The sequence below is a fragment of the Ovis aries genome, chromosome 24, assembly GCF_016772045.2.
Source record: "Ovis aries strain OAR_USU_Benz2616 breed Rambouillet chromosome 24, ARS-UI_Ramb_v3.0, whole genome shotgun sequence".
In the NCBI taxonomy this organism is placed as follows: Eukaryota; Metazoa; Chordata; class Mammalia; order Artiodactyla; family Bovidae; genus Ovis; species Ovis aries.
In genome coordinates, this window is record NC_056077.1 from 35,106,693 (window position 1) to 35,131,513 (window position 24,821).

The window sequence follows — 24,821 nt, forward strand, 5'->3', positions numbered from 1 at the left end:
TGCAGTCCCTAAAACAGGCTCTTTAATAACATTATGTCTTCACTGAAGAGCTTCGCTTTTCCCACCCGGCGCCGGGCGGGGCGGGTGGCCGGCAGGGTCCGGCTTTGGACGCCCGCGGCCGGGGGCGGGTCCGGTGGCCCCAGGGCCTTGGCGCCGGCGCGCCCGCCTAGTAGAAGGAGTACTGGTTCTCCACGGCGCGAGTGTGGCCCCGGGCGCCCTCGCCTGGCCCGGCCTCGGGGGGCTCTTCAGCTCCCCCGCCCGCCGCCTCCAGCAGGCGCTCGGCGCTGTTGCTGCGGCTGCGGGCGCTCAGCGGGCCCTCGGCGGGGGGGCGAGGGGCGCCGGGCACCGACGCGGCCGAAGACGACGAGGCGGACGAGGACGAGGCGCCGCCGGCCTCCGAGGGCGAGGCGGGAGGGCAGGCAGCCGCGGCGAGGCTGGAGAAGTAGTGCTGGCCGGCCGGCTCGCTCCAGCAGGCGGGCGGCGGGGGCGCGGCACTGGGCGAGGGTCCCGGGTCTGCAACGGGAGACCGCGGGCGTCAGGGCCGCCCCCACCCCCCAGCAGCGTGCAGACAGGGGCCAGCGCCCCAGGAACGGGTGACCTAGCATCACACAGGGAGGCTCAGACCCCAAATCCCGCGCCCCTAGTTCCAGCCCACCTCCTAGAGAAAGTCCTGGGTATAGGCGGCTGTGGCTCAGACGATAAAGAACCTGCCTGCAAATGCAGGAGACACGGGTTCGATCCCTGGGTCGGGAGGATCCCCTAGAGGAGGGCATGGCAACCCCACTCCAGTATTCTCGCCTGGAGTATCCCATGGACAGAGGAGCCTGGAGGCTTCAGTCCACGGGGTCACAAAGCGTCGGACACGACTGACACTTTCCATTGTTTGTAGGTGTGGCGGACATACCAACGCGCAACCCGCCTGCCCCACACCTTCACTCACCCATCCCAGGCTGCCTTCCTTACCAGCTCGGCGCTCAGCCCCACCCATGCGGGAATCTAAGGGACTCCACCCACTTCTGGGATGCCCGCGGGCGCCCCCTTCCGCCCGCCAGGAATTTACTCCGGACAGGGATCGGCTGGGACTATCTCTTTCCCGCCCATCCGGCTGGTCCAGGTGGTTTACAACGGGTAACAGACCTGGTTGGTGCTCATCCCCCGGGGGCCAGCAGGGTGACGCCCTCCCCCACTGCCCAGCCGTCTGTCTGCGCGGGCCGGGTTAGGGGCGTCTTACCGGGTGGGGGGCCCTGGGCCCGCACATAACTGCGTAGGGTGATGTCAGCAGAGCCCCCGGACTCCAGCGGGATGGGGTGGGTGTGGAAGTGGCGGAGCATGTCGAGCACAGACTGGAACCACAGGTGCTGCACGTGGCACTGCCCGTGGCCGTTCAAGGACAGGCGCAGGTGCTGTGGGCAGAGATGGGCATGGTCAGTGGGGGGAGGGAGGGGTGTCCTAGACTCGCTCCCTGATTGGCAAGTGCCTTTGAAGGTCAGGGGGAGGGCCAGGTCTCACAGGGGCCATATGGGGCAGTGTCAGAGCGAGGTCCTCTCACCCGGGAGCCCCGTCTCGGGATGGGGAGGGTCATGCCGGTGGCGGGGATGGGCATGAGGGCCACGGAGCCGGGCGAGGGCTGGAAGGGGAATGCATTCGTCCCTATCCCGAGAGCACCAGAATCAGGGCCTTCATGCACCCCGTCCATCCCTAGTCTCCAGAGGCCCTAGAAGGTAGAGATGCCGTGTTTTGTTTGTATTAATTGCTCAGTTGTGTCTGACTCTTTGTGACCCCATGGATTGTAGCTGGGAGGCTTCTCTGTCCACGGGATTCTCCAGGCAAAATGCTCGAGTAGGGTAGCCATTCCCTTCTCCAGAGGATCTTCCCGACCTAGCGATGGAACCTGGGTCTCCTGCACTACAGGTGGATTCTTTACTGTCTGAGCCATCCAAGGAAGCCCAGAGATTCCGTGTTAGAGATGGGGAAACTGAGGCACAGGGCGGGAGGGACTCACCCACAGCCACTGGCATAGAGCTAAGAAGAGAACTCATGTTGGGGTGACTTTCCCAGCCCAGCTAGGGGTCTGCTGGCCGTCCCTGCTCAGCTAAGGTCCAGGCTGGACGCAACCCCACAGATTTGGGGGGGCGTGGCCACAGGTGCCACTCATCCAAGCTGTGAGGGAATAGGAGGAGCCCGGAGAACTGGGCCCACCTGGGCCAGGCACTGCAGGGAGAGACGGGGCAACCAGGCCTGTGGTCTTGAGTGGTGGGTGAGCCACAGGGCCCTGACTTCAGTCCTTTTTGCTCCATATGTATCCCACACAGGGAAGAGTGGCTGTCCCTGGGGTGTGTGTGGCAAGAAGGGGGGTGACGGGAGGGTTTCAGGGTGTGCCTGCGATGGGGAGCTAGCTTGGGCACCTACGAACAGGAGAGAGAAGCCCTGGCAGGGAAGGAAGTGTTCCACAGTGGGGCCAACGCTGCCCAGGGAGCCAGGGGTGGGGGGGCGGGACTCTGAGCCCGGCCAGCCCAGGCTTGGGATGTTGGCCCAGTGCAGGCCCGGAGCGGGAGTCCTGGGCTGCCCCCTCCTCTGGCAGGGACTGACGGAACCCGTGTCCTGGGAGGAGCCAGGGCTGGGTCTGTTTCCTTATCGGAAACTTGAGGAGAGGGGGTTGAGGTTCCTGCCCACTCTAACCATCCCCGCCCCCCAACAGTCACTGGACTTTCTGGGCTTGGCCCCGCCCTGTCTGACCCACCCTTTCACTTGTCTTCATCTCAAGGATTCCCCATCCATTGCCAAGGTCCTTTCCTACTCGGGCTGGTGGGGTCAGGAGCCTCCCAGTGCCCTCTGCCCCGCAAAGCCCTCTTACCCAGGTCCTCCTTCCTGGTTCTCTGGGGCCCACTGTGTGGTTCCCTCCCACACCCCCCGGCCTGGTCTGAGCATAGGCCTGGCCTGGATCGGCGCCCAGGAGGGCTGGTGAACTGTGCTGAGCAGAGAAGAAGAGGGGCTATGTGGGGTGGGGGGGCACTGGTTGACCCCAGCCCCTGTACCCAGGTGGCTCCAGGTGGAGACCCTCAGAAGCCCCAGTACTACGTGATCCCCAATGCACAGGGTCAAAGCCAGACCCTCAGAAGGGCCCAGCCTCCTGTGGGTTCAGCCTCAGGCAGGACCCCATCGGCTTGTGGAGACACCACGGCTGGGGCAGCCTGCAGCCCCTCAGGGAGATGGGAGAGGAAGGCGGGTGCTCAGAGCACAGGCAGGAGCAGGCCTGGCCCGTGGGAAGCCATGCCGCCCCCACACCCACGGAGCCTACTGCCCGGCACGGAGCCTACTGCCCGGCAGGGATGCAGCCTCGGGGCCACCCCCACCCTCACCGCTAACCCCGGGCTGGAGGCTTCCCCTGTCTGCTCCCCCTCCCCCAGCACCCCTTTACCAACTTGCCTTGGCCTTGCCCTGGAAGTTGAAGGTCAGCACATACTCCCCGGGCCGGGTCTCACTCTGGCGGATCACGAAGAGGCCATGGTTCCGGGGCCCGCCCGCCAGCACCAGCTGAGCCGCCTTGACCCGCGACAGCGTCCCATGGAACCAGGGGTAGTCGGAGAGCTCCAGCTCAGCCTCGGCCTGGGCCTCTGGCTCTGCTGCCTCCTCTGCTGCAGAGGGGGGCAGAGTGAGGGGCGTGGGGACGGACGGGCCACAGGAAGGAGAACAGGGATGGGTCATCTTGATCAGCTTGTTGGGTTTTTGCAGGTAAGATGCTCTTTGAATAACTGAGAACGAGGCAGGGACCGGACCCGGCCCACTAAATGTATGAGGTAAACCAACACACAGGAGAAAACGATAGCCTAAGAGAGAGTAGATTTAAACTGACAAGTCTGGTTTAGCAAATAGCTTAATGATGAGAATGTATCAAATGAGGGAAAGGGAGCCTCTTGTCTCATTAATAGTGACGGGCCAATGGTTTCTGTTCTCACTCAAGAAATGTTAAACGTCCTTGCACTTCATGAACCAGCAACGAAAAGTCCTCAATAGCCCCAGCTGGTGCAGACTTCAGGCTATCTGCTTGTATGTATAACATCAGAAGATGCTTATTTCACAATCACCGAGCAGTTTTCTCTGGAAAAAATTGGTGGGGTTGCTTAATTTCCTGGGGTCACTCTCTTAAGTCAGCAACAAACTTGGGAACAAATCAAGTGTCTTTGTCCCCATCCCTCTGGTTCTGACCCTTGGTACCCCTTTCCGTGAGCATTTTCTAGAAACCGGGGCCCATGGGAGGGGTCAGGCTCCCAGTCGGGCCTGCAAAAGCCAAAACTACCGAGTTGCTGTGCAAAGGACCCAGGGGGATGAAAGGTCACAGCTTTGGAGGCTCAGGAAGGGCTTGGGAGGGGCCTGTGGGTGTCTGTGGGCTGGGCGGGGGCCCCCGGAAGGGGGGCAGGAAGAGGGAGGGCCCCACTGCACCTGTGTTGTTGCTGCCGCTGCCGCCTGGGGACTCCAGGGTATCCAGGAAGGTCTCCAGCGGGACGTGGACCAGGGATTCGCCGACGGCCTCTCGAGCGCGGCTGTGTGGGGCTGTCACCACGGCTGCCGTTGTCTCTGGGGGCCGGGGCAGGTCCACTGCTGGAGAAGCGGCAGGTGGGAAACATGCATGTCTGTCTGGCCACCCTGGAGAGACCTCAGTCTCCAGCCCTGCCCTCCACTGCTCCAGCCAGCTCTGTGCCCACCTACCCTCCGTCAGGAGCTCACAGCTGCAGGAGGCCACGCGGCTGGCCAGACAGCCTCCCCGGGCACAGGACGGCTCCGCGTCTTCCTCGCTGTCCCTGCGAAGGCAAGAAAGCCCAGCCGTGTCCAGCCGTAGGACTCGGATCCCGACCGCGGTCTGCTCACAGAGCCAGGCAGAGGCTGACTGTCCCGCGGCCAGCATCTGCTGTCTGGCTCGCCTGGGTCCCTCTGCCTCCGTGTTCCTGCGATCACACCCTCAGCTTGCTCAGTGGCTACCACGTGAGTGACCGGGCCATATGGACAGATCTCCAAGTGCGTGCAGCCATCCCTGAGATCACACGACCCCTACCCGCTAACCCCCAAGAGGGGCTGGCCTCCTCTGAGGATCCCACAGAGGATCTCCTCTAGGGGCGGGGCCTGGGGTGGGTGGGGCCGTGCCGGCCCCTCCCCTCCCCCGGGCCTTTGTGTCCCCATCTGTGGCGGCTCTGAAACACCGGCAAAGTGAGGTTCACCTTCACGGGGGCGAGGCAAAGAGTGTGCGGAGCAGATGGCTGGAAGGGCGGTAGGGGAGGGATTAGAACCACTTCGGGGATGGAGGGGCGCCTGGGAGGCTCCAGGACTTTAATTGTGCTTCCTTAAATGAAGCTGTTAATTAGAAAGCAGCAGCCCCTCCCCCCGGGCTTGGCTCACTCCATTAGCCAGAGGAGCCGCTGCCAACGGCTCGGCCGGTGCCCTGCCCACCCCTCCCAGTCCTGGGCTGGGGAACCTCTCCCGGTTGGCGAAGCCGGCCTCTCTGCTGTCCTTCTGCCCCCCGGTTTATTACTAGCCATGGCTCCCCGCTGCCCAGACCTACCGGCTTTCGCGGTTGTCGCTGAAGGCCCGGCCTCATTAGCTCTAACTCCAGCCAGCCGAGGGCGCTGACATTCCCCGCGAGTCCCAGACCCTCGCGCTCCTCCACTGCTCTCCTCCGCCCCCAGCCCCCTCTGCCTGGCTCAGGCCCCCCTTTCTTTAAGCCTCAGAGAAAGGGCCCCTCTACCAGTACAGCTTCTCTGAACCCCAGGACTGGATTAGGGGTACTCCCCCCATCACTACTCATCTATCTCCTCATGGTTTCAGCCTCTCCTGGGAGTGAGAACAAGAGGATTCAACTGCCCTCCAGGCCCCAGGACCCTGAACCTACAGAGCCTGCTGGGAGTGGGGGGGTGTGGGGACAGGGAGGGTCCTGGCCAGCACCCACCTGGATTGGACTGCCTTAGGAAGGGCCCATTTCTCAAGCTCAGCTCCTGCCCTCCCCAGAAAGCTGCTCCCCGTGAAGGCTCCACCCAGGGCAGAGCCCCGCTAGGCCCCTACCCCATCTACCCGTCCCAGGGGTCTCACCCGGGGTCTACGCAGCCCTGGATGTCAGCCACCCACGAGTGCTTCTGCAGGGAGTCGATGGTCTCCAGGATGTACTCTGCTCCATTCTCCACCTGGGGAGGGCGGCGTTGAGAGTCCAGAGGTTCATCCCGCTCCCAGGGGGAGCTCCCTGGTCTGAGCAACTGGGGAGACGGGGGTCCCCAGCGGAGGGCAGCCCACTCGGGCAGCAGCCCCTCTCCCCTGGGCCCACCGCAGGGGATCACGGGGATGACTGAGGTCATCCTCAAGCCCTGCGGATGCAGCCCCCGAGGAGGCCGTGCTGGGTAAGGGCTGGGGTGGGGGTGGGAGAAGGGCATCACAACCCTCAGTCTGTGGGGGGCCGGCTGGCCCAGCCCTGAGTGGTGGGGCTCACCCGCCTTTGCACCTGGAACTCTGCCTCTGGGGCCACGCCCCAGGAATAAGCAGCCTCCAGAAGGGAAGTGAGAAGGAGAAAGCCCGGCCCAGAGGGTGATCAGGCACACAGTCTGATGAACTCTTCCCAACAGCCCCAGGAGAGAGAGGTGACACTTTCCCCATTGTGCAGATGGGAAGACTGAGGTTCAGAGAAGTCTGCTAACTGGCTCAGTCACACAAGAGCTCAGTGGCAGCATTGGGACCTGAACAGGCCTGGCCTCTGAGTTTCTTGTTTAGTAAAGAGCAGTGGGATTCCCATCCCATCAGAGCTCAGAACTGACTTCCACCCTGCTCTGAACTGATGGGGAAACAGGCCCAGAGTGGGCCCGGCAGGTGGGTGCCGTGGCCTCAGGACTCCTGAACCTGTTGAGATACAGAGGCCACCCGGCTGTCAGGAGTAAGGCCAGCAGATGAGAGAGCCAGGCAGAGAGGGGCCGTGTCCTCAGCTCCTAGACTGGGTGACTCAGGGTCTGGGGTTGGCAAATGTTTGTTAAATGAATAAAGGAGTTCATGACTAAACAAACAGGGCCGAGTAAAAACATAAACCCAACTGGGCCCCTGGAGAGGAGGCGGGGCGGCGGGGGGTGGCGTCCCTCCATGCAGCTTTGGAGGGGTGGAACCAGGCCTCCTTGGGGATTTGGCCTCACAAACACCCTCCGATTCTCCAACGAGGCTCGGGACCACAGCCCTGGCAGCCCAGAGCTGTGTCCTCAGCAACCCGAGCAGGCCATCCCGGCGAAGCGGGGCCTGGGAAAAGGACGGGCAGCCCCCAGACTCACTGGGTTGCCTCCCTGGCCACCCTCAGGGCCTTTGTGCCCGTGGAGGGGCCAGGCGGTTCCCACACTCCAGTGCTGGTGACGGGCATTTGCATAACCGCTGCAGGCTGGCTACCAGTTCCTGCCTGTGGGGTGGGTGCGGGTGGCGGGACTCCAGTGGGGGAAGGGGCGAGAGGGAGGAAGTGAAACTCAGGTCCTTCCCCCCAGCCCAGGAGGAAATGGGAATGGAGACCCACATGGTGGACGACACCTGGGCCACTTGTCTCTGGAGCTCGGGCCAGGATTCACATCCTAGCTTGACATCTGTGCAGGGTCCTGGGACCCCCACCCCCAAATCTGGGATTCCCTGCCCCCACCCTGCTGCTGGCCCTTCACCCTCACCCCCACGAGGGGTCTTCAGGGCCAGGGGTGGGGCTCACCTTGAGCACGAATGTGTTGTCCTTCTCCGGCATCTCCAGGGGCATGGTGGTACGGACCTCGATGATGGCCGACAGGGGGATGCTGACTTTGGGCCTGGAGGCCTGATGAAGGGTGGTGAGACAGTGGCCCCAGGGCCTCCTGAAGTCCTCTCTCCCCTCCCCCGCACTCAGAGGTCAGAGCCGCCCCCAGCTTAGGATGCCAGGCAGCCCTGGGGTGGAGGTGTCCCAATCCCCATTTCACAGATGGGTAAGTTGAGGGCATTCTTGGGACCTGGAGGGACCTCCTCACATAGTCACATAGCAAGTCAGGGACAGAGCTAGGATGGACATGGGTCTCCCACCTCCAAGTTCTGAGGAGGGGGCGAGCTCTGCCCCAGCCACCCTTCCGCCCAGCACACCCACCAGATCTGTGGTTTTACATTTTTCATCTTGACCTACAGTAAGAAATACATTTGACATGGTAACCCGGTACACACACCTAGGTAAAAATATCTCTGAAACACACGTTTCACCGGGTAATATTTACTCTGGCTGTGTGTGATGGAGTGTGACATTTTCTATTCTATTCTAGTTCATTAAAAAAAAAAAAAAATGCTGTCTCCTCCTTCAGATTAGATTTACCACAGTACAGGGTTGGAGACCCTGACGTGGAACGGGATTCCTGGAATCGGGCAGGGCCATGTCTCCAGGTGGAAGAAAAGAGGCCAGTGTGGGATTTGACCGAGGTGAGCTGGCAGGACTCTCCGGGAGGGCCGCTCTGTGCCTGCCCCCCACTCTGCCCCAGAGCTCCTGGCCCTGGCCGGAAGGCCCCTGGGGCTGGCTTGAGACTGAGATTCCTGGCAGAGCTTGAGCTCTGGGACAGGGACTTTCTTAGGAGGAAAGGGAAGGGCCCCACGTTGGGTGGGCAGGCGGGTGGGGGTTCCTGGCAGCACTGGCTGCCGTCCAGCGGGCGTAGGGCTGGGCTCGGCGTGGTGACTGCGGGCTCGCTGACCACGGCAGGCCCCCGTGCCAGCCAGCCGGGCGGGGCCCGCGGTCCTGGAGCGGGTGAAACAGGCAGGTCCACAGAGAAGAGCCGGATGGGGCTGCCGCTGCCAGAGGCGGTGCACCCTCCGCCTGGCCTTGGAGGCCCGTCTGCCTCTCCCTTCGCTCTGGCTCACTGCTCCCTCTTGCGTGGTTGGAGCTGTCAGCCTGTTTCATGCCCCAAGGGAAACTGTTGACTGCTCAGTCGTGTCTGACTCTTTGCGACCCCATGGACTGTAGCCCGCCAGGCTCCTCCATCCACGGGACTTCCCAGGCAAGAATACTGGAGTGGGTTGCCATTTCCTTCTCCACTGATAACCCCAGGCCTTGGCTTATGCAGCCTGAGTCTCCAGCAATGCCTGTCCTAGGGCCCTGTCCACTGGTCAACAATTCTGCAGCTTAGGCTTCTACTCCTCGGGGCCCCCAGAGCATCCTGCACTAACTCCATTGAGGTTGACCCTCCAGCCCAGCAAACAACAGCTTCTTGGTGGTTCCCCGATGGCAGGGGGCCAGCATCATTGCTTCCTGGGGCCTGGTCTAGGGCTATGAGGGGACCTGGGGTCCAGGAGACTTTTCCTGCAGGGCGGGTGAGGGGGCTGGAGGTCTGACACACGGGGCTGTATGAAAGGGCGCTCTGAGGGTCCCGGAAACAGTCCCTGAGCCTGCAGACCCCAAGCCCCCATCAGCTCCAAGGGTGCAGCTAGGCCTCCAGGGGTGAGAGGAGGAAGAGCTCTGGACCGTGGGCGGGTGAACAGGACTCAAAGGCGGGAGGAGTGTCAGCCGGGGCTTCCCGTGGGGTGCATACATCCTAGATCTAACTCATCTGGGAAATGGGATCTGACCCCTCGTGAGGCCTGTTCCCCCTTCCCACGAAGTCGCTCCTGAATTTGCAAACATTTGCATGAAAAACGGAGAGTCTGAGGCCAGATCAGGGGGTAGGAACCCACTGGCCTTTCTCAGAGGTTGGGAAGGTGATTGCTCAGAGGTTGGGAAAGTGGCCCCCCAGGAACCCTGCCCTCTGCCAGCGGTGAGTGATAGGCTCAGGAGGGGCTTACGCAGGGGGCACCAGCTGTTACATCCCCTCCCTTGAGGGCAGCTATTTTCAGCCGGGCAGCTGTGGCTGCCACTCAAGTCGCAGAAGAGCTCAAGCCCTGCCCTGTGGGTGACCCTGGGCAAGTCCCATCCCGCTTCCCACCCTCACTGGACCTCGGTCTCCCTGTCTGACGAGCAGTGGCATCGCACTTAGTAGTCTGTGATTCTCTCAGGGACCTAAAGGTGGGGCCTGGGCTGGCAGAAAGCCCTTGGGAAGTCTGGGGGGTCCTGGGACTTGGAGAGAGCGCTTCAGAGAGCTAGTGTGTCCCCCTAGGAAATCACCTCCCCTACGGCTCATGGGTCCTAGACCTTGGGGAGCCCACCCCATCCACCTCCAAGGGGAGAGAGGCAAGGAGGAGGATCGGGAGTACAGACAGACAGGGAGGTCGGGAAGGAGGCGAGGCTCAGGGTGACTAAAGGCACTGGGGGTAGGGTGGGCGCAGAGGTGGGTGGGGCCCCTGGGTGGTTCTCGGGGCTGCTGCACCAGCACACACTCCCACCTCCCAGCTCCTTTCGTTCCCAGGACCACCGGGGTGATGGGTATAATTAGCTCAGCTCTGTGACTCTGGGCCGGCCACACCCCTCCCTGAGTTTTCCTGTTTTCTCTTCTGTGACCTGGGACCACTGATGCCCACCTTGCTGGGCTCCTGGGAGGATGACAGCTCTCAGGAAGCGGGGACTATTGTTAGTTATTCCCTCCTTCCAAATGAGGCAGGTTTGCCCCCTCTTCCCTCCGCCTGCCCCAGGAGACCCAAAGCTGCCCCTAGAGCTTTGATGGCGACCCCCAGGAGGGGAGGGTGTGGTGCACTCAGGAGAGCAAGATGCTGCTAAGGGCAAGAAACAGCTTTTGAAACCTGGGCCAGAAGGGAGCCATCTGGGCCGGGGCTGGGCTGGAGCCTGGCCACCAGACAGATGTCTACTGAGCCTGACTGCAGACCTCCAGCAGGCTAGTGTGCCAATAACTCCTTGCCTGCCTCTCTGGGGAGGCTCCAGCCACCCAGCGGTTCCAGGTGAGGAAGACAGAGTCCAGGCAGCCAGCCTCTGCAGTACCCCCCCACCTCCCAGAACAGTAAGAACCCCTTCTGTAGCCAGAGGGTCTTTCTGACCCCTCCCAGGCTTGAAGGATGCTTGAGGGATGACTTGTGGGGCGGTGGGCCGGCACTCCAGGCTCCTGACCCGGAATACTCCATTTTGCCGACCAGCTAAGACCGAGGGGTGCTGGAAGCCTGGTCCTCCACGATCCCCTCTCCCAGGGCAGAGGGGGTGGGCAACTCACCTTGGGCGGCACGAAGAACTCCAGGCGGAAGCGCTCGCCCGCCACGGCCCTGCGCAGGAGCAGGCGACACTTCTGCCACTGGGCGGCGCCCCCGGGGCCCGAGGCCGCATCGTCGGCCACCATGAAGCGCAGCGCACCCTCGCGCTGGATGTCCACCAGCTCCACCTTGGCTGCCAGCGTCCGCGACAGCCGCAGGCGCCGCATCCACTTGTCGCGCGGCTCGGCCGGGGGCTCGGCGGCGCGCGGGGCGGCGTCGGGCTCGGGGGAGGCGCGCCGGTGCCACATGTCGCGCACGCCGTCCACCACGCACAGGCTCATGTTGCGCAGCGAGAAGCCCTTGCGGACGCGGGCCTTGGCCGCCGCGGTCGCCGACACGTCCTCCGAGCTGCGCGAGTGGCCGTAGGGCGCGGCCTTGAGCGCCGGGGGCCCCGCGGGCCCGGGCTCCATGGCGTCCGCGGGCTCAGCCGCCCCTCGCGGCGGCGCCGGCCCGGCCACCAGCACGCGGCGCACCTCCTCGCTGAACACGTCCAGGAAGTTGGCGGCGAAGTGGCGGGAGAAGGAGGCCCCGGCGTCGGGCGTGTCGTAGGCTGGGTTGTCCCGCAGGAAGCGGCAGAACTTGTGCGCGAAGTCCACGGCGGCCGCCTGCGCGTGCAGCTCGCAGAACTGCCGCCAGTCCGGGACCGGCACCGGGACCGGGACCGGGGCGGCACCATTCATGGCTCTCGTCCCATCGCAGCCCCCGGAGGCTGCGGGCGAGAGCAGCCGGTGAGTCAACTCCCCACCCCTGGATCCGAGCGCCCACCCGCTCCTGCTTCCCTGGGACTGTGCAGCCGCCTTTCTCAGCAGTGTGAGGACAACCGGGGAGGTGGGACATGCGTCTGCAGGAGGGAGGGGGACCCCGCCCCCCTCCATTCACTCTCTCTTCAAACAGCAGTCTCAGGGAACCCCAAAGTCATTCTTGGGTCTGGCGCAGGAGGCTGGGATGACAGGTAGTTTCAAGTGGGGTCCCTAATGAGCCTCCAGTGACCCTCGGGTCACTGAAGTTTGGAGGACAAGAAAAAGTCATGCGCAATCCTCTTGGCTCTACCCTTGAAACTTGCCAAGAAAACCACTCCTCCTCCACTCACTACCATCCAGGCTGCTGTCCCGTGACCCAGGCAACCTCTTCTCCACCAGCAGTAGCAGCCTCTTCACTGCCCTCCCTCCACACCCCTCCTCTGGAAATTGATCTTATCCCCCATAGCCTGTTCTCCACCCAGAAACCCAGTCATCATTTCTAAAACGAAAGGCAGATCAGGCCCTCCCCTGCTCAGAACCCTGCAATAGCTCCCGCTCCACTCAGAGAAATTCCACTGGCCACCCACCCCTCCCGTGACCTGCCTCCATCTGACTCCCACAACTCTACCTGTTGCCCTCTGCTCAGGTCCCACCCGAGTCCCACCCCAGGGCCTCTGCACTTGCGATTTTCTCTTGAATGTGCCTGGAATGTCCTTCCCTCACACTGCCTCATGTCCTCCAGGTTTCTGCTCAGATACCATCTTGCCCGACAGCCTTCCTTGACCACCACTCTATCGAGAACAAGGTCTCAGGACTTCCCTGGTGGTCCATGGTTAAGACCTCACACTCTCTCTGCAGGAAGTGTGGGCTGGACCCCTGGTCAGGGAACTAGGGCCCTGTGTGCTTACTTTTTGGCACAGTGTATATCCCCATCTCACACTGTTTATCCATTTGCTGGGTTGTGTTGTCTCCCAGGCACCCCACCCCATCCCACCCTGCACCACACCCTCCCCTGAAAATGCCACCTCCACCAGGCAGCATTCTTGACGTCTTCTAAGTGGCTGTGTCCCCAGTGTCGGGCAGGTGGCAGGCACTCAGTAAACACTGAATGGATGAATGTGTTCAACACACCAGGCATGTCACAAGCCCTCACACCGGGCCAAAGAACACACAGCTTGTTAGTGACAAGTCTGGGATTCGCACGCCGACTCAGAGACTTCGAGGGTCATCTCCCAGTGTGGATCCAGTATGACTAGCTTTTCATACTGGCCTGGAACGTGCTGCCTCTTCATACTTCTTACCATTATGGTGGACTGACTACCTTCTCTAATTGTTCCCTCCAGTGTGTGTGTGTGTGTGTGTGTGCACGCGCGCTCAGTTGTATCTGCCTCTTACGACCCCACAGACTGTAGCCAGCTCTGTCCATTGGATTTCCCAGGCCAGAATACTGGAGTGGGTAGCCGTTCCCTTCTCTAGGGGATCTTCCTAACCCAGGGATCGAACTTGGGTCTTCTGCATTGCGGGCAGATTCTTTACCATCTGAGCCACCAGGGAAGCCCTGTTTCCTCCTGAACCCCATGCAAATCAGGCCTCCTTGAAGAGGCCCGAATCTGGGAATCCCAGCTTCCACCTCCTGTCCCCAGGCCCCTCCACCCTTCCTCACTCGGGATTGCCAGACTGCATGGTGCGTGACTAGTCATCAGGGGGTCCTGCCTCCTCATCCCGAGTGGCACGCCCTCCTGGGGGCACAGGCCATTCATTCTGTTTATGCATCTGCCCCCTGCAACAGGCCAGGGTGAAAACTACTGGAGAAAAAGTGGGGCGATGTGGACCTGCCCTGCCTCGGGGAGCCCCTGTCTGGGGGGCCGGTGGGTGCAAGGGGAACTGAGATGGAGGGGTCATGCCCTCACCTGCCTTCCCCAGGATCCCCATGATTCCTGGCCTGGCCCTTCCCTCACAGCTCCTGGGAGCACCATCTCATCTGTCCTCTGGGATCCAAGCTGTGTAATTAAATGCCGGGTAAAAATAGCTCCCCCACTTCTGTGAGATCATCCGCAGGGCCTCTGGGCCACAGGGCACCGGGGGATTCCCTCTCACCTGGGGGGCAACCTCGGCCTTCGACCTGCACTCAGCAACCACAGCACAGCCCTGGGGGAGGCAACAGGCCTCGTGAGGAGGCCACTGAGTCTGGAGAACAGTTTTCCAAACCAGCAAGTCGCTCAGAGACTCCCAGGCCAGCATCCAGGGGGAGAGTGGCAGGGAGTTGAGAGGGCTTCCTGCCAGCAAAGAGGACCAAGAGTGACCTCCCTGCAGGCATGAGCAGTAACCTGAGGGAGACTTTTCAGGACATAGGGGAGGGGGTTGGGCTCAGGCACCCATGAGCTTGGTTCACGCTGGGCCTTTCCCCTGCCCTGCCCTTCCTCCCTTCTCATCTGGCTAACTCCCACTCAGCCCTCAAGAATGAATTCAGGGGGCCACTTCGTCCAGGAAGCCTTCCCTGACCTCCCCAGCCCAGGCTGAGCTCCCACAGTCCCCTCCCGTGTGTCCAGCTAGCGAGGTGCTAAGGGCGGAGCGTCCCAGGCGTCTGGGTCTGCCTGTCTCCCATCTACCACAGGCACTCCTGGGGGCAGAAGGTGGGCCTGAGTCTTATGCCAGGAGTGAGGGTAGGGCAGGAACTCACCTGCCACCATCACCGGGGCCTCGCCCGACCTGCAGCAAGCGGGCCTTTCCGGGGGTGGGATGGGGACACGGGGCCCTGAGGCTAAGCATGGGAAGTCCGGCCCTGGGCTCCGAGCCCATCCATTGACCCAGCAAGGAAGCACTCCCCACAGGGTGCGTCGATATTCCTGTTCCTCTGTGACCACCAAGGAGGGTCAGACCAGGTGAGAGGGCAGCCTGGGAGGGGCTCGTCCCTTAGCTGGCAGCAGGTGAGGATGCCCCCCACCCGCTCATGGGGCGGTGGTGGGGGTGGGGATGGGGAGGAAGCTGGTCCCACTGTGAGTTCAGGCATCAATCCCCATCCCTCAACCCCCTTCTGGCTGGCCCAGAGTCCTCTTAGCGAGGAGACGGGCAAGTGCAGGGACAGGAGCTGCGGGAGAGGCTCTGGAGATGCGGAGGGGGCCCAGCTAGGCCTCACTGGAGGCAGGGGCGGGACTCAGAGAAGAGTCTGCCAAGGGCAGGGGGCGATGGCCGTGCCCTGGCAGGGACTGGCCTGGGAAGCACTGACGCTGGCCCTGCCTTGCCCTCCCCTGCTCCCCGCCCCAACCACTTGCTGGCGGCTCAGGAGCCGGTGGGCCCGATGCCCGGACCAGCAGCCCTCGATGTCCCCTGGGTCCAGCCGGAGCTACGCAGAAGTGACAGGGGTGGTACAGCCAGGGGTAAAAGCCACGGGCAGCGGGCCAGTAGGGAGCCCTGGCGCTAGTTACAGGCATGGCTCCCTGTGAAAGGGAGGCTGCAAGCCACAAGGAAGAGGGCTCAGTGCCAGCAGGGATACTGGAGCGCTGTCCCCAACTGCCTGGGGGCCCAGAACGGTCAGAGACCAAGCGCCTCGACTCTGCTCAACTGGGCTCCAGGCCTGATGTCTTTGCTCTCTGGGTGAGGGCTGCTGACCTTACCTCCAACCTCTGGGCCTGTTTCCTCACTTTAAGAGTGGGGATGAGGGACTTCCCTGGCACCTTAGTGGTTAAGAATCTGCCTTCCAACGCAGGGAATGCAGGTTTGATCCCTGGTCGGGGAACTAAGATCCCATATGCTGCTGGGTTTCCCTGATGGCTCAGAGGTAAAGAATCCACCAGCAATGCAGGTTCGATCCCTGGGTCGTGAAGATCCCCTGGAGGAGGGCATGGCAACCCACTCGAGTATTCTTGCCTGGAGAATCCCATGGACAGAGGAGCCTGGAGGGCTGCAGTCCGTGGGGTGGCAGAGAATCGGAGATGACTGAGCAGCTGAGCACTCAGGCATGCTACAGGGCAACTAAGCCCATGTGCCCCGAGAGAGCCCCACGTGCCCAGAGAGCCCCACACGCCCTGAGAGAGCCCCACATGCCCCGAGAGAGCCCCGCACGCCCCGAGAGCCCCACACACCACAACTAGGACCCGACACAGTCAAATAAATACTAAAGAAAGTGAGCCTGAGGGATTGCCCTTTGCTGGAAGGACAGCGCAGGAGGTGGTCTCTGCAGTGTTCCGAGCCATGCGTCCCTGTGGGCAGGGCTGGGGCTCCCCTCACCTCTGGGTGGAGCCAGCAGGTGGTCTCCAGGGACCCTCCAGGGTGACTCCCAATCAGTCATTCCGGAGGGGACCACAGGCCCAGGGGTGTGAAAAGCAGAGCTTCAGGGGGAGGGGACCCTGGAGGTCCCAGAAGCAGGGTGGGCGCCATCTCCGGCCCCCACGGTCTGGGCTGGCGGGGAAGGTTTATGGGTTGAAGCCAGCGGGCCCAGGGCTCCCCCTGCTCCAGCAGCGCCGCAGGAGTTCTCTCCTCCGCCCCTGCCTGCATGGCTCTCCAGCCGGCTGGACCTTCTGCCTCCCTCGGCTACTGTTCAAATTCTGCTCCTTCTCCGGGCTGTGTAAAAACCCCCTCCTGTTCCAGGAAGCCTTCCTGGACACTAGCCCTTCCACCCTGAGCTCCCACGGTCCCCTTGGTTCTCAGCCCTCTTGCTTCCATGAGCAGGGTCCCCCCTCTCCCCCTTTTCTGGCCCCAGGGAGCCAGAAGAAACTTGGGAGATCCGGGCCGCATCTCCGGCCAGGCCCTGTGTCTCCCAAGCACTTGGCTCCCCATCCATAAGGCGGCGTGCAGGAGCAGTGGCCTCCAGGGGCCCCGACTGTCGCGGCCCTTGACCCTGAAGCCCAGGGTCCCACAGTCCCTGCAGGGGTGGGACCAGGGACAGGCAGGAGGTTGTTGCACCTTCATGGGCTTCTATGAGGACTGGGATGGAGACCTGTGTGGGCAGACCACCTTCCCCAATCTATCGCCCTGGGGTTTTTTCCAGGCCCAGCCAGGCTGTCTGGCCTCTCCTCCTGGAAAAAATGTTTTCTGTTCCCATCATGCCAGGCCCGGAGGGCGATGGGATGGAGGGCTTCAGGGAGGCAGGGCAGGGCAGGGGTGTGCGGGGAGGGGAAGCCTAATTGTGTCCCTGCCTGGTGCCTTTCCAAGCCCTGAACTCTACTCACCCCTCTGCCAAGAACCCAAATGGGAGACTCCCCCAACCCCCACCCCAGTTAGATGCCGGGAGAGGGGGCGGCTGGCCTTCCGGTGGTAAAAATAGCGCTGACAATTGGAAAAGGAAAAAAAAAAAAAGCAAGCAAGCCAGCCGGCAGCCCCCCTGTGGCACGCAGTTCCGGACCCCTTGGCCAGGTCATTCCTTAAAATATTAACGAGGCGGCCTAGCCACCCCGCTAATGGGCCGGCGACCAATCGATCAGCCGCGCGGTGGGCAGTGGCCTGGAGGGCGGGGAGGCACCAGCAGGGCCCAGGGCCACACTTGTGGGGGAGGGGGTGTCCCTGGGAGCCCCAGCTGGAGCTGGCCTCCCTACTGCCCAAGACCCCCGAGGAAGGGACAGCTGCCCTGCAGAGCAAACCAGCCACCCAGCACCCAGCAAGGCTGCCTCCTGGGCAGGGGGCAGGGCCTGAGTGGCACCCTTCCTCTGTGCTCTGTTCTGGGCTCGGCAGTGCCTGCCCCGCCCCCTGCTGTGAACCATGCACAGTGGGGAAACCGGGGCCCCCTCCTGGGCCCCCCCAACACAAGAAGAGGAGGCAGGGTCTCCCTTGGCCGCTCCCAGCCTTCCAGGAAGCCGGCCCCAACCACGCTCACTGGTGTCCTGTCCTCTGGGCATCTCCGGACCTGGCCCAGCCCAGCTGACTGTGCACTTTACCACCAAGCTTCCTTCCAGCTGCCTTTGTGGCCTCCTGGGACCGTATCCCCCAGCCCCCTGTCTGCACCCCATCCCCTGCAGCACAGACAACTTTCGGGCTCTCAGAAGGTGTCCCACAGGGCATGCTCTGAACCAAGGCCTCCTGCAAGAGAGAGGTGCGGCTGAAAGTCCCAGACCTTCCCTACCCAGAATACCTGTGTTGACCCGTGACCCTGGCAGGAGGCAGAAGTGGGTGTGATTTCTGGTCTTAATGCTCTTGAATGGGCGGGGACTTTGCTGCAGAATGTGGGGAGGAGGCTGCTCTGATTAGTGACAGGCAGGGACAGGTGTGGATTAAGAGCCCTCTTAATACTCTACCCCAGTATGTGCGTGGGGATGGGGAGGGGGGAGCAGCACGGGACTCAGGTGGTCCTGGCTTTTCCGAGCATCAGTTTCCATAGCTGTAAAGTGGGACTGGTCTTGCTCGCTCATGCAGACCTGCCTGCTCCTGGTCCAAGGCTGGTGCCGAGGAGCGTCTCGGGAAGGTGGCTGTTAAAAGCCCTGTGCCGTCACGCCTGCCACACAACTCCCAGCCTTGCCACCTTGGGACCAGGGAAGCCCTTCTGCTGAGCCCCCAGGATGTCACCGATGCCCCTGACCTTGACAAGCAATGCTGGCTCTGAGACCTGCAGACCCTCGGTCCTAGGGGGCCCCCAGAGCTGCAGCCTACAGCTGCTCACATCACAGGGGCCCTGTGGCCGGGGCATCTCCCCTCCTCCACATCTGACCGTTTGACACGTGGGACAGTGGAGTGGTTAAAAGCCTGAGATCTGGAGCCAGGCTGGCTGGGTTTGAATCCTAGCTCCTCTGCTTCTGCGCTATGTGACTCAGCCTCCGGGGGACCTCAGTTTCCTCATCCGTCAAATCAGTGGGTAAAATAGCACTGACCTCAAAGGGCCGTCATGAGGATTAAATAAGCAATTTGTTTGAAAAATCAAAGCTCCTTTGCGTCTACTTCCTAAATGTCTTGTGTTCATTCCCTCTTTTCCTCCCATTCCTCTGGGCAGAGGATTCCTCCCGAACATCCTCGTTTCTCGAGATTGCCACCCGCCCCTGCCCCCAAGCCCCTGACTAATTCAGGCTCCACAGGGGGGCCAAGGTCATCTTCCTAGGCTGGGACCCACATCCAGCACGGCTATGCCCCTGCCCTCACGTCCTCCTCCCTGCCAGGAAGGAAGGATTCTCCCATCACACAAATGAGGAAGTGAGGTTCTGGGAAGGGAGGTGACTAGTCCCCTATTCCCGGATGTACCCTGGACTCCCCTATGGGTCGGGAGCCATGCTGGCGGGTCCAGGGCCCCAGATGGGTGGAAGGAGTCATGTGGAGTCAAGTTCAGGTCTGTCCCTTTCTACAGCACATGCCGCTCCCAACAGGGCCCTGTCCCTGGGGAGCCCTCACTCTGAGGGCACAGGAGGGGGACCCAGGCCCCACCCTGGGAGAGCAGGTGGCCATTCTGACTCCTGGAGCTGGGGGCAGGGGAAGCCAGGGCTGGGCCCCGCAGGGAGCCAGTGTTGGAGGAGCAGGGAGTGGGGTCCAGGACAAGAAGCTGTGTCAGGGCCTGGGGGCTTAGGAGGGGAGCCTGTTTTCCTTCAGGAGCGCCTGGTGCTGGACAGTTCCTGGATGGGCTCTGGACATGGAGAGCAGGCTGGGATGGCTCTAGCTGCACGGCCCTGCCCTTCTGGTGGTGCGGAGCAGACGCACCAACCCCTCTCCAGCCTTGGCCTGGGCCCCGCACAGTCTCTCCTCTCCCAGTGATAGGGATCTCACCCAGGACCCGATTCACACCCCTCCCAGACCTCCCTGGGCCATGGCCCAGCCCCCCAAATCTGCCGGACACCCCCTTCAACCCCCACCACTTAGCCCACCAGTCTGCCTTCTGGCTTTATCATGACACACACACCGGTGGCTCCTGAGACCTCAGCACCTCCCTCGGTTGAGTATCCCAGACCCCTGGGTACTGCAGAGGCTTATAGAGCTTCCCCTGGCATCTGGGCAACAGATCTCCCAGCCTGGCTGATCTCCAGGCACCTCAAACTCACCACCTCCAAGTTCTAATACATCCTCTTCCTTCAACCCCTGCTTGTCCACTGCTTGGGGTCTCAATGCGCAGCCTGGCATCTCCTCACCTGCTCCTCTGCCCCAGTAGCTGATGGGCCCCCAAGCCCAAGGAGGGTCTTTTGTCTCTGCTTGACCGCCCCCCGCCATCCCTCCACAACACTGTACAGCAGTGCCCTGTCCTCTCCACCAGACCATGAGCCCCAGCTGGGTGTCACACCCGCCCCGAGGTGGGCCCTAGACTCAGAGGGTCGGAAGTTTCGGGAGAATGGAGCCCAAACGAGAGGAGCCCAAAGATGCTGTCCTCCCACACATGGCTCTGCCCCAAAACAGGTGTGGCCATGACCTCCGCTAGATATCGAAGAGTCACCCTGCTGTCCCCTGGGACAGAGCTCAGCCATCAAAACAGACCCACCCAGGTGAGGCGGGGGAAGAGAAACCTCCCCAGTTCCCAAAGTGGCCATCGCCCCTCCAGTCCTACGCAGACAGTGAAGGAGCAGGAAGTGAGCAGGCCCTAAGACTGGACCTTTGAAGGTCGTGGGGACAGCAGGCAGGAGGCCCAAGGTCCCTAAACCTCCAATTTCCTACAACTCAGAATAGACAGGCAGTGCAAGGGGCAGGAACCGGATTCTTATCAGAGAGGTGGTTTGGAAGCTTGGCTCATTGGTTGAGTGACTTTGGACAAATCATTTCACTTCCTTGAATCTGTTTCCTTCTCTGCAACAGGGGGATAATAATAGTACCAAGCCCCAGGGTTGTTGTGAAGATTACGTGAGAAACAGCACAGCCACCCTCAGCCAGCAGCAGTCAGCTCGAAACCAACCGCTCAGCCCTGGGAGTAGGGTGGGAGGGCTCCACCTGGGTAGGTGGGGGGTCCCACCTCCTAGGGAAGTTCACCCTTTGGTGTGTTCTCCGTAGGAGACCCACAAAGTAGGGAGGAGGGGGTTAGAAAAAATTTTAAACAGGTTTTTTTCACAGTAAGGGTAAGAGGAAAAGCCCATGCATTAACTCTTGATCACTTAGACCCGTTCAGTTATCCCGCATCAGAATCTCCTGCCCATCCTCACTCACGCCCTCTAGAGGAGGAGAGGAGTAGAGGGAGGCGGCTGGTAGGAACCTGTCGCCCAAACCCCACAAATACCCTGAACCCCACTTCTGCTCCCCACTGCCAGACCTCCCCCAAAGTTCTTAGAGCGGATAGGTTCCAGGTCACTCCCAGTCAACTGGCTTCCCAGATGGAGCAGGGAGGCCAGGATGGAAGAGATCTGTTCAAAGTTGGGGGCAGGGATGGGAGGGTTCAGATCATCCTCCCCCCTGCAACAGAGGCAGCCAAAGCCTCTTAGGGTAACCACCCCCTGGCTCCTCCGACCGTCTCAGGGGTGCCCATTCACCCATGCTCAGCGACCTGTTTTGGGGGGGGGCAACTTCTGCTAGTCACCCAGCAAGGAGGGAGGCACCACCACCCCCATTTTACTGGGTAGATGATGGAGGCTCAAAGGGCAAACGGTGGAGGCTTCACTCCAGGTTTGACTCCCAGCCCTAAGGCTCTCCCCTGCACCAACTGGCTTATCTTTGTTCCCGGGTCACTCTCGAGGCTGTCGAGTCCGCCCTGCGCGGTTCTGGAGGGGTCCCAGTCATTGCAGACCTCTCCCCGCTGAAGACCGCACTTCGTGGGCCGCTGGGGTCCCCGCCTCTGCCCGGTCTCGGCCCGCTGGCTGGCGCGGTGCCGGGCTCCGCACCGCCCGCAGGTTCATCAATGGCGAGGCCGGAGGGCCTGAATGGAGGGCACGAACCCGCCCCTTCTTAAAGGAGCCGGCCTCTCCGGCACCCGCAGCGATCCTCCCCACACTACCGAGGGCTGCCGGAGAGCTCCCGGGGTGGGCGGGTCGGGAACCGAGACCGTGAGAAAGAAGGCCTGGGCCAGATGGAGGGCGTGCCGGCCGGGCGACGCCGATCTGGACAGGGTCCCTCCTGTGGCCTGCACCCTCATTTCGGGTCGGCCTTCCCCCCGCCCCCGCAGCCTAGGGAAGAGACCCCCAGCGATCCTCCCTCCACCCCAAGCCCTGGCCAGAGACCCCCTCCTCCAGGGGGCCCACCGAGCTCGCCCACCACCGGGCCTCGGCCCTGGGAAGGGGCGGGGGGCGCAGCTGCTCCGGAGGCGGCTCGGCCCCTCCCGCCACTCCCGCCCAGCCCGGGCTGGTGGCGGGGGGTGGGGGGTCTAGAAGCCGATCTCCGCCGGGGGCGCATCTCCTCCGTCGCGCTCCCTCCCACCCGCGCACACAAAGACAACACGCGCGGACCGGGGCGCGTGGGGCCGCGCTCCCCGGAGCAGCGGTGAGCACACAACACGCTCGCCCTCAGGGACCGACCGGGTTCAGAGTGATGGACTGGGGGGACGAGGGGACTGGGAGGACAAGCAGGCCGTACCTACAGGCGCGCAGCTGCGGCCGAGCGGGCCGGGGCGCCGGCGGAGCGCTGCCCGGACCGCGGCCGGCCTCCCGGGGCCCGGCGGCGCATGGCCCGCGGCGGATTCAGGCTCCCTCCGGGCGGGAGCTGGCGTTGGCGGCGGCTCCTCCCTCTGTAGTCCACAACCTCGAAGGCTCGTGCGCTCCTCGCTGGCCCGGCGCGGCCCCGGTTCGTCTCTCTTGGCGGCGGAGCTCCGCGCGCTCCGAGCTCAGCCCCGCGCGGTGCGCGCGCCCCCCGGTTCCCGCTCCTACCCTCCGCCCGTGCGGCGCGCGCCCTCCCGGCCCCACCCCCGCCGCGAGCTCCGCCCCCTCCCGCCGCGCCGGCCCCGCCCCCGCCGCGCCCCCGGCCCTCCGCGGAGCCTGTTCGGCGCCCGCAGCTGCTGCTCGCTGCCTCCGGTGGCGGCGGCTGGGCTGCCGAGCCTTGGGGCCCAGGGGGGTTAGGAACTGGCCTGCAGCCGCCCCATTCGGGGCGAGCGTCCGCGGCTGCCCTGCTTCGCGGAGCGGGCTCCGGGCCAGGCGCCGAGGTCCCCCCCCACCCCCGCCCCGAGCGGAGGCGTCCCGGGGAGTCCGGGATGGTGGCCCCGGGAGCGCGGCCGGTGGGGGCCGGCTGGGTGGCCTGAGTAAGTGGAGTGTCTGGGGCGTGGACGCTTTTCGGGGACGGGCGCCCGGCGGGGACCCGGGACCCTCCGGCGTGGGGACAATGGGAGTCTCGAGAAAGCCCAGATGTCGCAACGGGGGGAAGTCGACGTCTGGTTCTCATAAATCCGGACGGCGAGCACCACGCCCCCTCCCCTCAGCGCTTTCAGTGCCGGAAATGGCCCAGGGCAACGGGGCAGAGAAAACCTAAGCAGGGTTCCCACCTCCCTATCTTCACAGTCTTGGGGACACTGACGCCACACGGGGAGGGAGGCCTTCAGAGGTCATACACGGGGCTGATGGGGGCGGGGCGGAGATACAGCCCTGTCTTCCTCACTCCTAGTTGGTTCTGCAGACCCCCAAACCTGGGGCGTAAGTTACTGCAGATTTCAGTCTGGTTGAAAAAACAAAGACTGCTGCTGGCCTTTGCAAAAACTTGCGGACTGACTGCTGGTGATCTGGGAGCCTCCAGGAGGCTTCCTAGAAGAGCCAGAGGGGCTCCTGCAGGCCTGGAAGGCGCCCAGGAGGAGCAGAGGGGCATCAGCTGGAGAAGTGTGGAAGCCGGCTCAGAGATCAGACATAGAGCTTGCTCCTTGGGGCGCGGGGCTCCTCCTCCCCTCTCCCTTCTTACCCGCACCCCAGGCCCTCAGCCCCCAGTGCCAGTAGGTCTCCATCTCCTGGCCCTCGCTAAACCTGTGCAGCTCCACGTCTGGCTGTTCTGTGATCTGCCCTGGTCTCCCAGGAGCTGTGGCTGGGAGCTGCCTCCATCTGTTACCCACTCCCACCCATGTTGACCTCTGACCTTTGTAGAGAGCCCTTTAACCTTTCCTAAAGCCCTTTCACATCTCTGATTTCCCAGCATGCAGAAGAGGCAAAAAAGGGTTTTTATCCCAGTCTTGAGAATGAAAAGGGTGGGGCCTCAAGAGGAGCCATGGGTTGGTGAAGGTGGAGACTGGCCCCAAGGCCTCGCCTCCTGCCCTCCTGCCTGCCAGCCCTGGGTTCCCTCCACAGTGGCGCTAAAGCAAGGCAGGCCTGGTCTGAGGCCCTGGTACCTGGCCCCTACCCTTCCATATGCAGACTGGCCACTATCTTGCCAGGCCTGCCTAGCAAACCCTTGAAGGCTTAGGTGCAATGCAGACCAGCCATCCTTGAGCTTCACCGAGGCCTGGACATCCGGCTGGGATTCAAACCTTTGAATGGGCTGGAAGGTGGGTGGGAGGGTGGACTGCCTGCAGAGTGGTAAAGAGGGAGGGAGGCTCCACACTGGGCGGCCTGGCTGTAGACCCCACCCTCCTGGCAGGTGAGAGAGCCTGCCCACCCCACACCCCCACGAACTGACCTGGTTCCAAGAGCTGGGCTGAGCTCCGCTGGTGGCCAGTCTTTGGCCAAGGAGGGCCGTGGAGTGTGGAGCCCTAGGCTGATACCCAGGGAGGAGGAAGTGAGGGGGACTCCGACCTACAAGAAGGAACTGGTGGGAGAAGTGGAAGTGGCCAGGGTGGGGAAAGAAGGAGGGGCGTATGTGTGTGATTAGCCAAGAGTAGCTTTGTCCTGGGACAGGAATGAGGGTCAGGGAGGAGAGGTCCCCAGGGGTGGGGGGTTCTGGGGCCTTTGAGAAAGCCCTGATGGGGGAAGTGATGGGCACTGGGGGTGGGACCCCAAGGGAGGGCCCCTGGGGGTACAGACTCTGGAGCTTTCAGGGCTAAAACTCAGACAGGGGTCGCACAGGGGCCTCTGGCCTGGTGGACTACAGGGTGTGGAACCAGCCTTGTGGGTTGCCTGGTCAGTGGGATAAACGCCAACCATCACAGAGCAAGAGGAAGCCCTCGGTGTGGGTGGGTGGAAGGCAGCCTTCACCAGTGGAGCTGGCCTGGAGGCCAGGTGGCTC

The 24,821-nt window shown here is 62.7% G+C and overlaps 1 protein-coding gene across 8 annotated transcripts; it reads right to left on the reverse strand.

The window, feature by feature from the left end:
- SH2B2 (SH2B adaptor protein 2) lies at positions 1-24,376 on the reverse strand. Of its 8 annotated transcripts, none has more exons than XM_042240646.1 (9): positions 24,276-24,376; positions 11,094-11,839; positions 7,706-7,807; positions 6,079-6,170; positions 4,708-4,799; positions 4,441-4,599; positions 3,427-3,635; positions 1,232-1,403; positions 1-598 (listed from the first exon to the last, which is right to left on the reverse strand). In XM_042240646.1, exons 2-9 carry the CDS (start codon positions 11,808-11,810, stop codon positions 246-248), a joined length of 1,896 nt encoding a protein of 631 aa, XP_042096580.1. In that variant the 5' UTR covers positions 11,811-11,839; positions 24,276-24,376; the 3' UTR covers positions 1-245. The 8 variants fall into 8 exon arrangements, with proteins under 8 accessions (XP_042096580.1, XP_042096581.1, XP_042096578.1 ...); XM_042240647.2 differs by lacking the exon at positions 24,276-24,376 and adding an exon at positions 22,263-22,550; XM_042240644.2 differs by lacking the exon at positions 24,276-24,376 and having other exon boundaries at positions 3,427-3,632; positions 4,441-4,596; positions 11,094-21,593.
- Positions 24,377-24,821: the final 445 nt, after the last annotated feature.